Source organism: Copadichromis virginalis, linkage group LG2 (genome assembly GCF_057382275.1).
Source record: "Copadichromis virginalis isolate Kocher_CV1m ecotype Utaka linkage group LG2, C_Virginalis_male_GT1.1, whole genome shotgun sequence".
Classification (NCBI taxonomy): Eukaryota; Metazoa; Chordata; class Actinopteri; order Cichliformes; family Cichlidae; genus Copadichromis; species Copadichromis virginalis.
The window spans coordinates 5707270-5721143 of record NC_140619.1 but is presented as its reverse complement, the minus strand read 5'-3'; the positions used below and the strand labels follow the sequence as shown (position 1 = coordinate 5721143).

The window sequence follows — 13874 nt, the reverse complement described above, 5'->3', positions numbered from 1 at the left end:
ATCAACAGTTAAAACAGATTTTATTTAGCAAATAAATGATCATAAAATTTGCATGTATAGTATTAATTCTAAAGATATCCATACAGTTATAAATTATTTAAAAGCAATCAACAGATTTTAGGACTGGTGTGTTTGTCTCGGAGTTTGCTACCATGAAGTGGAACTTGTCTAAGCCGGGGACTTTGTTACAAGCTGCACCTGCAGAGATGAAGAGGAAATTGAAGTACTGCAGGAACACAAACCTTTATAACCCTCTCTCATTAAGACCCCATTTAGTTGTGACATGAAATTCGACTTTTAAATGCATATGCTGTTTGACAATGAGAATTCTTATAACCTGTTAACATCTGTTTATCCAGGTGTCTCATTCAGACCTCATTTTCTCTGGTGCCAAAGTAAGAAGCAGGTGGTAACGAAAACATTGTGGATGTAGGGTAAATGGATACATTACTTAAAGATGAAAAGGTTGTCTTATTTGAACAAGAAGAGATTAAGGCTGTGCCGCTTTGGCTGACACTCTAATTTCAGACTTTGTGGTGGTTGACCTGAGAACAAAATAACTTCTAGGGTAGAACAAATTTTGTTGGAGCTGATGAGTAAAGGTAAAAGAAACAGAAGTGAAGACAGCTTCATTTAACTTTAATGTTGCTGTGATCTAGTTAAACCCTTGTACAAAAGATTGCTACAGCAATGCCTGAACTTCATTAAGGCTGCTATTTCTCAGTCCCAGAAAGCATTTGCTTGAAAAGTATGTATGCATCAAGTATGCTTTTCAGCATACTTAATGTTACTGTTTGTTAATGATATTATAGCAGTAAAATATTGTTTTAAAGCCACTGGATTATGGTTACATTTTTAATCTTTAAATTTTGAATTGTATCTGTTCAGTTCAGGTCTAATTTACAAAGGACTGCCTTGTTATCATCTCCCTCTCAAACATGTTTATGATAAAGTTTTAAGTGAGTATTACTTTAAAGAAATATGTATACATTTGTCAGTTTTTGTGCCAGTACTCTGGGCAAGGAACTGTACGATTTGTAAACTCCAACACTCACCATAATGCCCTGTTGTGTTAGCACATATGATAGCTCCAAAGAACTCAGAGTAATGCCTCTTGATTCTGGAAATGGCCGACTTGCAGGCTGCTGAGGGATCCACCCCGGCCCTCATCAACTCCACGGCCAAGTAGCTGTTGGCAGGATTACACGGAGCACACATGAGGCAAACTAACAAGTGCTGTCAGGGCCTCCAACCAGGATCATGACAGTGATGCGCTTGAAGTCATAACATGGGATAAAATAACGCAACAACCTGAATAATTACTTAATGGGGAAAAAGAAGGATTCCTGCCTCACTCTATGGTATACAAGAACATAATGCACAAAGTGTACAAAAATTAACATGAGGAGCATTTGTATTAATGTACCATTACTTTTAAATTATTTGCTCCATCCAGACACTGCTGGTGTCATTAACTCCATTAGCCTTAGGTCAATTGTACAAAACAATGAGTGACACACTGCAAATTTTCTATAATTGACCTCGGTGAAAGTATGGGGGGGGGGTTTTAAATGGAAAATTTCCAAGAGCCTTGTTCCTCAGTGAATTATTCTGACAGGACAAGTACAATCCTGCATGCTGTTTTCCAGACTGCATTGCAAGAAAATTAGTTTGTGTTAATATATATATATATATATATATATATATATATATGAGTGCATCCAACATAGGAAATCATCTCATAGTCACTTAAACATTTAGAATTCATGGATAAGCAGTTTAAGAATGATTCCAACACAGAATGCAACCGTTTCTAAAATGGCCTGGTGCTGCTGCAATTTGACAGCATAGTCCTTGGGCAGAGTTGTAATCAGACATACCAGGTATAGAAACCTGGGCTTTGAAAAGGGCTTTCTTTCACTAGTAACACGGTTCTCTAACCACCCAGCAGTTCCTGGAAGTGAATAATAATCTGATTGAAAATGGGGACCCTTCAGGTTGTGTTGTGCATGCGTGTAGCTGAATGTTAAGCTGGATTCAGCTCAGTATGTGTGCACGCTAAACTATCCTAGATAAATAAAGCTTAAAAAAATAACCCTTCTGAGACAAATATATTTTCACAGCCTGGAAACAAACAGTCGCTTTAGTGAAATCTCACTTCAGCTGTGGAATGTACAAATGACAGTTTTGGGGCAACATAGTCACACCTCCACTCTTTATAATACTATTTTTGCACTTGCAGCTTGGGGCTCAAGCCCAAAGTTGGCTGTTTAAAATCAACACACGTCCCATATGTCGATATTCTCTTTGAAAAAATAAATAAATAAATCTGTCAAGGAAAAAGCCACCCAACAGTCCTTTTATTTAAACGGTAGCTGGGAAAAAAGTCACAAAGAAGTTTCAAACCACACGAGATGTCCTAAAGAATTATAAGTACAACAACAGAGTAACTTCACATTGTTTTCTGGAATAAATATAACACCTATTTTGATTTACTGAAATAATCTATAGAGTGAAAGTAAATCTCTTCCCACCCCCTTAGTTACACTTAAGAATAAACCCCTCTAACATGAGTTATGTTGCTAAGTAGATTATTTTTTTCCTGACACAAAAGACAAAAAGCGTATTTATTATTTATTTAATAATAAAATGGTTGAGGTACCTTGGTAGAAAGCGCATCATGACATCTCCATCTCCAGTGGCAGCAGCACCACCAGCTAAGCTGTCTACGTAGGCACCTGCACCCACTATAGGAGAGTCCCCGACACGACTGCAGGACAGGAAACATGAGCATGTAAACACAGTAGAGTGCCTCATAAAAAGTACACAAAAAAATATGCATCTGGAGCTAACCCTGAGCTACAACCCTGTATGTAATCTTATATATGGATAAAAAAAAAAAACATTATAATGTACATACCCTGGAACCTTGTGAGTTAATCCATTGGTTGATGTACCAGCAGCCGCATGGCCATCACGATCAAGAGCGATCATCCCTGGTGCAAAAAAATAATTGATTCTGAAACACCAGCCACCTCTTCATAGGTTTAAAAAAAAAAAAAAAAAAAAAAAGGGGGGGGGGGGGGGGGGCTAGACAAAGTAATTACAAGCTCCCGTGTGAGCTAGTGTCGACACTGATTAAATTTTTCGAACACACCATGAAATATCCCAGTAGTTCCAAGCACACTGATCAGTAATATATAACTCTAGCTCCAACCCATTAAACTGGGAATTCATGTAGAAGCAATAAGGAATATTTATTTTTGAGTAGTATTTTTGGACAGAAATACAAATTCAAACTCTAGAAACTCTACAGAAAGCCTTCTTTATGTGGCCCATTATACAACTAAACATATTTTCATACCTGTCTGGTTTCAATGAGGTAGTTAAATACTAAATTATAACATGCCTAAGGAAAGCCGACTCTGTGTCAGCTGGTAAAAACCTACCTATGGTGTCATGGGCATGGATATTAGCATGCCGTGCCCTCTTGCTCTGTTTCCACGTTGCCTTCGGCCTGTATGGTCCACAGGATTTGGAAGGCTCTGGACTGACATTCTTTCAACAGAAGACAAAACTGCATCACTGTTTGCATAATGCTATTATCCCGAGACTCAATTACTGTAATGGCACACAAGCTAGACATGCTGATCTGCGAGCACTCTGATTTGCCATGATTTAATTACATAAAACCATCAGCGCTATTGTCACCAAGTGGTTTGGTATTTAATAACATACAGTAGGGAGTCTTCCCTGTCTTTCAGTAGTCAAACATGTCATGGTGAGACACAGACAACCTTTTGGACCACCTCAATCTTCTGGATAGTGTGTCAGCACAGAGAACAAGATGTGGATATCTGTCAGAGCATGGGGGTAGTTTAAGAAAGGGCTCCCTGCCTCTAACTCAAGGAGTCTTGTCTGCTGATATGAGTGAGTCAACTGACTGCATAGAGTGGTGTGAAAAGTTCAGTGTGCTCCTTTGAAGTTACAGGTAAGTGGAATCCCTTTGAGTTGGGTGAACAGCTGTAAAACCTGTGACTTTTGAAAACCCCTAACAACATTTGTGCTTTGGGTGCAGGTTAAATTTAACACGTGGACTAAAAAGGTCTTTTAATACAGAATGTTTAACAGAAGCAACTTTACTTCTTTACACTTTGTTCATCATGCCAAAGCTCGAATGTGTTCTCAAATTGCCTGTGCATTAGTAACAAAGCAAAGTGCTATATTCTATTCCAATAAGGTGAATTTAAAACCCTTTAAAACATCCAAGGACCCTTTAGGGTAAGAGCAAGTGATCAGTGTTATCTATTCCTCCACTACTGTGAAGACGAACTTTGAACAGGCACTTCTTGTACTGGGCTGTATAGCTAGTTTAAATTTAATCAGTTGAGCACTGGATACTCTGTAGACAGATAACAGCTGATTTAGTTTGGAAATTTGGGGAAGTTATTGGCGAAATTAACAGGAGCATTCTATAGAAAAGCAACACTGCTGTAGGGCATCACCTCTACCACAAAAGCTGGCTCTTTTATGAACTACTTTAGTATGCTTGTCAATTGTCCTGTTTAATATCAATCTTTTAGAAGCAGCACGCCTGTAGCCAACACAAGTGAGAAAAACACACAGCCTAAAAACACACACACACACACACACACACACACACACACGCGCGCACCTTTCGATAATTAGGTTGGCAGCTGCCCTTCAGCCACTCTGAGAAAATATTCACAGATTTGTTGGTAGTCAAGTCTTCTGCAATGAAGCCCATGTTTTCAGCAAACACTGAAGCTATAAAAAGAGAAGTAATACTTTCAGGTCAAGTTAGACATTCTGGACCACTCTGACCTTGGGTTATAACAAAAAACAAAGGGTCACAAACAAAGGAGGGACTTGAGGCAATTCCATCTCATTTAAACTTGTCGCCTTGGCTTTTGAAGGTGGACAAGAGGCCAATGTTCTGAATGCAAGTGACCTTACTACTTCCTGAAGAATAAAGGTTCAATAAGGATTCGCTGGATTGTTAGGATTTCTCGACATATGAGCTATGTTATTTGATTTAAAAATACTTTACATTGGGGAAGAAAAAAGATTCAACACTGGCCTCCAGATTCCTTTAAATGACTTGCATACCAGTGTGCAGTTCTCACAATGTGCTAATTTAGTGGAAAAGGAAAAATAAAAACTCTTGTGGTTTGGAATTCTCTTTATGCTCAAGACTTTTTACTGCAGGTCACGAGGTCTACAGATTAAAGATTAAACCGTGTCTGAAATTCTTTGGCTCTAATAAAACTGTATGATATTGAACAAATAACAAGAATGTGAAAACAATTCCTGCCGACGTAAACCATAATAATACCTGATTCTCCCACTAGCAATGTGTGTTCAGTGTGCTCCATCACAGCTCTTGCAACTCCAATGGCATTCTTGATTCTTCTCAGGTCTGCAACTGCTCCCACCTCCATTGTATCACTGCTCACAGAGAATCCGCAGAAAATAAACATCATTTCTGGTTTACTGGGCACAAACAGTATCTGCAAGTCATATATATCAGTCATAAACTAGTGTTAGGAATGAGTGCACGCTCCAACAATAGGTGCATGCATCACACACTGCCCTCACACTGCTAACCCCCTGTACCCCTCATAAATAGTTGCCCAGAGATGAACACAATGTTTTTCAGCAGTAAGGGAGTGTATGCACTGACACACCTGGCTTACTCAGCGGTGACTGTAACACACCATTCTTCAGCTAAATCCAAATAGAGAAATGCCTGGAATTTTCTCTGAGAGTGTGAGTGAATGGAAGCTAATTTTTAAGGGCTGCCCTTTGCGGTGGTAGTGTAATAGGCTACATTATACTGAAATGTGTTTCTAATATTTATCAAAAGAAACTAAAGCCTCTAGAATTTCCACAGAGCTAACTCCTCCCTGACACAGTATCAGAAATTCAACAATTTTGCAGAGCTGATATTTATTGCCAGACTGGTCTGCTGGATTACATTAAATTTTATGGTTTAGATTCCAGCACTCCGAGGCTACAATACATCTGCTGGTGATACCTACTGGATTTCTTATGCAGCTATATTGGATTGTGTGGAGGAGACTATCCTATCCTCGCAATGTATTCATGACTTTGTAGCCAAAAAATGTCAATTTCCCTGCAAAATAAAAGAAGCACTGTTCCACAGAGAAATAACAAACAGCTTGCCGCTTGGTTTTGTTGCAAGATTACATTTACTTCCCATAAAAACTTCTGAGTGGGTAAATGTAATATTTTAGGACATAATAATTGTTAAATGTTCAGATCCTACTGAGACTGTTTTATTGAAGAACAAGTTACAGGAAAGAACCAGTTAAGGCTCGTAAAAGCCTTAACTAAACTGTAGGAGCTTAATTAGCATGGTCAAGATCTAAGAAACTCTCTTTTAAATATATGTAATTTCCAGTTTTAAAAAATGCAATCAATCCTATACTCATTTAGGCTCAGGCATTCATTACATACTATTAAATCATAAGATTTGGGGGGGAAAGCTAGACAAATAGGAGCTAGAGAAAAACGTAACAGTTTTTAACTGCATTATCAATCTTTATTGCTTAACTGTGCTGTTATAGAAGTGGCTTTTTTTTTTTCTTTTTTTACCCCATGTTAGATTTTTACTAATAATAAAAGCACAGGACATGTCCACGGTTTACCCATTCATGATCAATGCATCCAGCGTGGTCTCCCCAGACTCATCTGGGCTCCCGCCATAGCCTACACTGCCATCACACTGCTCCATTTCACAGCGGGCACAGCCTCTCTCCACTGCATCCAACACTGAGCCACCAGACTGCAGGGCACTCCATGCTGCAGACACAATGAATCAATCAGCATGCAATATACTGTACAATGAAACAAATGCTGTCCCCATGACAGGAAGCCTCTGCCAGTCACATTTTGCAAGGGTAGGATGGAATCCCTCTGTCTAGCAAATCTGTTTGACAGAATTTTGACAAAGACACTGCTGACAAAGCCTTGAGAGATATCTTGTACATTTGGTAGTCAACCAGTGTAGCATTTGGCTGCAAAATTTTACAGAAACACTTGTCAAACAAGTGTTTTGTTTGGTTATCTTTTGTTGTAGGGTATAGAACTGAATTGATGGCATCTGCTTGTCAAATTTAAAAATCTATGAGCTAAAGTTTGTCTTAGATGACCAGTACAAAACAGAGGTATTAAACAGAAAACACACTAGCATTTGGTCACTGATCCCCCAAGTGCCCATGGGGGATCAAAATACCAACTGGTAGCCTGCCACCAGCTTGCTTCTAAATTCATTGTGTTCAGCACCACACATATTCTCCCTCTTATCATTTATGACTTATCTCTCTTGAAATTCTATTCTCAAGTTAGTGCTCTTGTCTTGAGATATAATTCTTTTTTTCTTCATATCAAACTCTGCATTACATCCTTTTCTTTTAGAAAATGCTGCTGAATGGAAGAGATTAGCCTGCTATTGTCATCTGCTTCTGTAAGCCCCCAAAGGAAAGGAGGCCTGCATGGGCGGATCAATAGCCGTGGCTCACAGACTACACCTTTAAATATCTCGCCGCAAAACAGATAGCTGGGTACATTTTTCATTTTCATATCCTCCTTGGGGAAAAGAGGTGATATGCATCTGATAAATGAAAGGGCATCCATCTATCAAATAGTGAGATTTTTAGTTAACTTTAATCATCTACAGGTCTGAGCTGTTGCTCAAAATATGTTGAATACCATTTCTATCATTTTTCATTTTGAGCTGTGCACCTGGTGAAAATCCACTTGACGGATAAGTCCCAAGCAATGCTGAAATATTTTCAGTTTCAATTTGAACATGTCCAATGTATCATCCAGAAGGAAATCAAATTGAGTATGGGCAGACGTGGCAATGGCAGCTAAGAAGCCTAGCAGGTTCTGTCCATTTCGCAGTCCCATCTAAGCCGCTAATGGCCTTACATACTGTATGGATAAGCTCCATGTGAGCCACATGAATACAGCAAACAAACAAAAAAAACAGTTCTCCTCTTGGAGAATTTTGTATGCATTTTCTTGCATTATAATGCAACAAAATCATAATGAACACAATGATTCTTGCAAGTGATGACTAATATGTACCCATAGAAAAGCCTACAGTCCTACAGAGCAACAGCAACCAGCAAACCTTTGCATTTGAGAACCAATGGCTGTGATTGTCACCAAGTACCACGATGCCTGCTAATTAATACAACATGACTCTACTGACTTTAACAATAAATTCTGCAGCTAAATAGAATTATAGACAGTTATTTTTATTTATAATTTATGTGTCATTTCTGAAAACCAAACTAATACTCTGAGAAAACTGTCATATTAGACTCAACAGGAGTGCAGCTGCTAAATCCAATTTGTCCTTCTATTCTGAAGATCATGAATTACCTTATGTTTTGTTTGTTTATTTTTATTTTTTTGTCTGCAAACCTACATAGCTGTAACTTTAGTGAAATATTGCACTAAAACCCACAAACTCTCTCTCCCTCTTTCTGTCTGTTTGCTCACAAACTTCTCCTTTAAGTGATCAGGAGTTGAGCAACCAAAACTGGTGCACAAGTACATCTTGTATCCCTGAAGGTTCCAATCGATAATAGATATTATGCATCATGTCGCTTTGCAACCGTACTAATAGGCTATTTTATATTATTTAAATTTCAGGACAAGATCTGATTTACTAAATATCGAATATTTCCAAAGAGTGATGTTTACACTATCAATATAGCATTACATCATTTGACACATTAACTTATGAAGTTAAGTTTACTGTATTAAGGAACTTGCAAGTATGCCATTATGAACTGAATGGGGTTGGCAGCTGGCTAATGAGTGTAGTAGTAGGCTTATTTTTATCTAATTTTTTTTTTTAAATAATTAGACAGTTGACGTGGCCCCTTAATCATACATATGAACACATTTCGCCGTAGATGAATATTTAATAGCTCATATTTATCATCTGTTATTCATATAAACACCATCTACCCACCTTACCTTTTCTTACTTTTCTCAACATGATTAAGTATATCAGTTTGCCAACAGTATAACAGACCAAACAATACAACAGCATGGATATACACTAGTATGTAAATTATACGTTAGGACACTTACAAGTTGGATCTCAATTTGAAAGCGGAAGTATAATACAGAGCGCAACAGTGGTATAAATTCAGTGGGCTGCAAAACCCCTCGTGACAAATCGCCCACTGATTGTTAAAGCTCAGCCAGAAAACAATCGATCAGTATATATAGATTTATTTTTTTTATTTTGGTGTGTGTGGATTCTGTTTAACTGCAATTTTAGACCACAGTGTCACGTGACTGGGCTCCAGCCTGAATGAATCTTTCTTTTTTTTGTCTAACACAATTCATAGTCGTGTAAAAGATTGGCCTACCTGCAGCCGCTGCATTCTTGAATGGCCAAGTATTGATCACAAGAGGTAGCGATGCATGTCCAAGCGTTAAAAGCGACGTTAAAGTGCAAATCAGTAGAAATGTAAACATTTTGTCCTGTCGATGCATGGATATTACTACAACACTTTTATCACTTCATTGCTATATTCGCGCGGTTACCATTTACAGCCCCATAAGACGTTAGAAAAACAAACACACAAGAGCTGCTTGAAAAACACAACTCGTGTGTTTAATTAATCTCGCATTTAAACTTCCTTGTTGGGTCACATGCTGAGTGGGTGGGTTTTTTCCATTAAAGGAACAGTCATGAAAAGCTCACGTGAACTGTGTTATCTTATGAATAATTTTATTTTTTGTCTTTTTTTATTTAAATACTTCGAAGGGGGACAAATATTAACTATAGAAGTAATATTGGCTTCAAACATAAAAGAGAACTTGTAAACCTCTTTTGCGACAGCTTTCACTTGTTAGAAAAACCAGCATATAGGAAATAGTTTGGAAAGTACTGTTGTAAATTTACAGTTTTCTAATATTTAACAAGCTAATGTGCTGCTTACTAGCACAATATTGATTCAGACTGATTAACTTTGTATGCGAGGAAAGCTAACGCCTGCTATCGTGCTAATTTGCTAGACTAATAACATCCAGTTGTATTCTTGCTAGTGATGGGATTTCCAGCTCTTTTTAGAGACCCGGCTCTTTCGGTTCGGCTCACTAAAAAGAGCCGGCTCTTTCGGCTCCGAACCGGCTCTTCGGGTTGTTTTGTTGCTTTAATTAATTTATTATTAACAATAATATAAAATTATGCACAAAAGGAATTACTAACGTAAAAACAAGTGGTTTTATTTATATATGTTTATATATAAATATATGCGGTGGCCCCTAGAGACAAAACACGTACAAACTCCAAAACACATTTCTAGCATGAACTGAACTTCCAAAGCAGAGCTACTAGATCACTTAAATTACACAATTGAAAGCATGTGTGTATTGTTTGTGTATTTATACACAGGCACTCATATATATATTCAAATAATTTAAAAAAAAAGTTCATTTACCTGTTATTACCACACATCAAATCCGGTCGTTGGTACTTGCTGGCTTGTGTAGCCACAAGATAACAAAGGCTCAACACTGCGCCCAGCATCCTGGAGCACTTCTGTTGTCTTTTGTACGTGTTTTGAGTTTTTATGTGCTTCTGAGTTTTTACGTGCTTCTGAGTTTTTACGTGCTTCGGAGTTTGTACGTGTTTTTACGTGTTTTGGAGTTTTTACGTGTTTTGGAGTTTGTACGTGTTTTTACGTGTTTTGGAGTTTGTACATGCTTCAGAGTTCGTACGTGATTTGAAGTTTGTATGTGCTTTGTCTCTAGGGGCCACCGTAAATATACTTTTATTTATTCACTCCACATAAAATGTAATAAATAAATCATATAATACAAAAATCAACTATTCACATTTCAAGTTTTAACTATTTAAATTTTCAGCTTTTTCCTTTCACAAATTTAAAGTGAAAAGAACACAAAACACTGCAAACCACAACACAATTAAATATAAATTATAATATGAAAACTAAAAGAACATGCATATTCTCTGTCATATGGACCTGCATGAATAAACTTTCTCAATCCTTTATCATCTGCAACCGAAAATAGTTGTGGATGATTACTATACCTTTCTAATGTTGTTGTCCCTGCCTCTCTTTCTCTCCCTCTGGCTCTGTTCCTGTGCTACTGAGTGTAACTACCGCCCCTCCCCCCTCTGCCCAGCGTAAAGCACAAGGCTCGTGTGCAGAGTGAAGCGGGAAAAAAGTGCGAGAGAGAGGCTGAGAGAAAAAAAAAAAAAACCCACGTGACGGCTCGCGATAAGGAGCCGGCTCGCGTCGTTCACGTCAAAGAGTCGGCTCTAAGAGCCATTTCGTTCGCGAACGACCCATCACTAATTCTTGCAGCCACCTGACCTTTTTATTGGCTCTACTCATTACTTGCACCAGTGCGTTCAGACTTGACCGCTTGAAGAGTGTGTCTAAGTATTTGCTGCTTGTGCTTTCAGCCATTGTTGTTGTTTGTGTTAGAAGGTTTAATCTCAGGACAGTCTGTTTGTGCTTGGCAAATTTCAGCAAGTTGACAAAGCTGCCCCATAGAGCTCCCCTTGTTGCTGGCTATTTTCTCAGGCTATTTTCAGCTTTGCCTGCTGTGTTGCTGCAGTTATCTTGACACATATTCAGTTTGTTAGACGTAGGGTATACAATATACATTTGTTGCAGGACTTCTATGGTTGTCTCTCAGTTTGCTCATTGTTGGTGTTAGATAGCCTTCTGTTATCTTTATCAAGCTGCTGCATCTGCCCATGTACAGTTTTTTCCACACATGCAGAAAAGGTGTCTCTTGGGGTTCAATTTGATGCTTGTTGCCATCATACTATTGATCTCTGTATTATACCCTAAAAAACTAACAAGATTGTGTGGCTGAAGATATGCACTCTGGTGACACTTTCATTGCAGGCTCTGCTCTCATTACACCTCTCCTGTCAGGAGAGGAAATAACTGAAGTTATACAAAATAAGAAGCTGTACACACTAAGTATTACAAGATAAAATGCCAACGACATCAAGTCAGCTCAACTACAAGACTAATAAAAATGTCCAGAAAGTGTCCAGACCTTTTTTTTTTTTTACAGTCCTGCTATTGTTGTAGACCTGTAATTACAAATAGATAAAAACGAGAGAAGTGAGAACCTCCAGGAACATCAGCCATATCAACAGCACACTATCAAGAACTTTTTTTCATGGGGCTGAAGCTTATCTCAGCTGTCATCTGTCCTAGGGTGAGAAGCGGGGTACATCCTGAAAGGGTTGCAAATTGCAGAGCTGACACAGAGAGACAGACAAGCATTCATGCTCACATTCTGACCTACTGCCAATTTTGAATCACTAATTAACCTAAAATGCTTGTCTTTGCACTGTTGGAGGAAGTGGGAGTACCTGGAGAGAACACACATAAACTGGGGAGAAAGCTGAGAGCTGGCTGGTGAATTCGAATCTAGGACGTTCTTGCTTTGAGGCATATCATTATGGTGTTACAAAGTTAATCATATATGTACTTGACTCACCCTGTGGGCAGTCTTTGTTTGTCCTTCAAGCTCAGGAACTTGAGGGTCCTATGCAGCAACGTATCTGTTTCTAGAACTGCCCTCATCTGGACAGAGATCAAAGATGTCATTTCTGAAATCTGCTGGAGCCATTGGTCCAGTTTGGGGGTCACATACCCAAGTGTTACAGTTACTACAGGGACCACTGTTGCCTTTACCTTCCACATCTTCTGTTGCTCTTCTCTCAGTCCTTGGTATTTCTCAAGCTTTCATCCTGATGTTGTTGTTATCACTTGATGTACCTACATCTACCACTATGACCTTTTTTCTCTGCTTGTCCACCATTAACGGGGCGATCGTGGCTCAAGAATTGGCAGTCCATCTTGTAATCGGAAGGTTGCCGGTTCGAGCCCCGGCTCGGACAGTCTCGCTCGTTGTGTCCTTGGGCAAGACACTTCACCTGCTGCCTACTGGTGTTGGCCAGAGGGGCCAATGGGGTGATATGGCAGTCTGCCCAAGGGCAGCTGTGGCTACAACTGTAGCTTGCCTCCACCAGTGTGTGAATGTGAGAGTGAATAAATAGTGGAATTGTAAAGTGCTTTGAGAGTCTCAAAAAGCGCTATATAAATGCAATCCATTAGTATTATCATTATTATTAGTAGTAGTATATAGTTGGTTAGCGATCACAAATTTATCCACCTTTATCTGGAAGTGCCGCAGGATTTTAGCTTCATCATTCATGATTGTATCCCATTTTGACCTTGGGTCTCCAGGCCATACTTGGCAGAGATGCTCCTGTTTACTATGCCAGACATTATGGCATCCCATGTATGGCTTGCCTGGTACCATCAGGTACCTCAGGCACATCTCTAAACAGCCTGCATATGGGGTCTTGAATGGTGTGATGGACCTCAACCTATGTTGATCTTGTACTTGTTCCTGTGCTGCCTTGATTAGTGCCTCTGTGCTTTATTTCAGCCTAGTTATATATTCTCTAGTGCAGACACATAAAAAAGAGGTGATTTCCTTTATTAGTTATAAGAACTTTGAAAAGTTCCTGCTGTCTGAATATAAAGTGACTACACGGGAACTACTCTATGGGTATATTGGATTCGGGAACTCGGAGCTTGCCAAACAACATTTTAAGGAGCATGTACAAAAATGAGGATGACAAAAGATAATATGGTTAAAAAGTCCAGCAACATCCTCCAGCAATAGGCACTGCTCATCAGCTGAATAATAATACTATCGTGAAACATGGTGGTGACAGCCTAATTCAATGGAGCTGATTCAGTGGAGACAGGGAGACTCATCAGAACAGATGGAGG

At 38.9% G+C, this 13874-nt stretch overlaps 1 protein-coding gene across 2 annotated transcripts; it reads right to left on the bottom strand.

Moving 5' to 3' along the window:
- Window positions 1-3: 3 nt before the first annotated feature.
- aga (aspartylglucosaminidase) lies at window positions 4-11203 on the bottom strand. Of its 2 annotated transcripts, none has more exons than XM_085469186.1 (9): window positions 11132-11203; window positions 6693-6846; window positions 5357-5469; window positions 4676-4788; window positions 3450-3558; window positions 2921-2996; window positions 2663-2770; window positions 1056-1189; window positions 4-198 (listed from the first exon to the last, which is right to left on the bottom strand). In XM_085469186.1, the coding sequence occupies exons 2-9, from the start codon at window positions 6776-6778 to the stop codon at window positions 98-100; spliced, it is 840 nt and encodes a 279-aa protein (XP_085325312.1). In that variant the 5' UTR covers window positions 6779-6846; window positions 11132-11203; the 3' UTR covers window positions 4-97. The 2 variants fall into 2 exon arrangements, with proteins under 2 accessions (XP_085325312.1, XP_085325307.1); XM_085469181.1 differs by lacking the exon at window positions 11132-11203 and adding an exon at window positions 9441-9800.
- Between the last annotated feature and the right edge of the window lie 2671 nt (window positions 11204-13874).

Coding starts and splice junctions, on each gene's coding strand:
- aga (XM_085469181.1), bottom strand. CDS start 9,567: ATGCATCGACAGGACAAAATGTTTACATTTCTACTGATTTGCACTTTA. Junction 1,190..2,662: donor ATGATGCGCTTTCTACCAAG/GTACCTCAACCA, acceptor TCCTGCCAACAG/CTACTTGGCCGTGGAGTTGA. Junction 199..1,055: donor TAACACAACAGGGCATTATG/GTGAGTGTTGGA, acceptor TCATCTCTGCAG/GTGCAGCTTGTAACAAAGTC.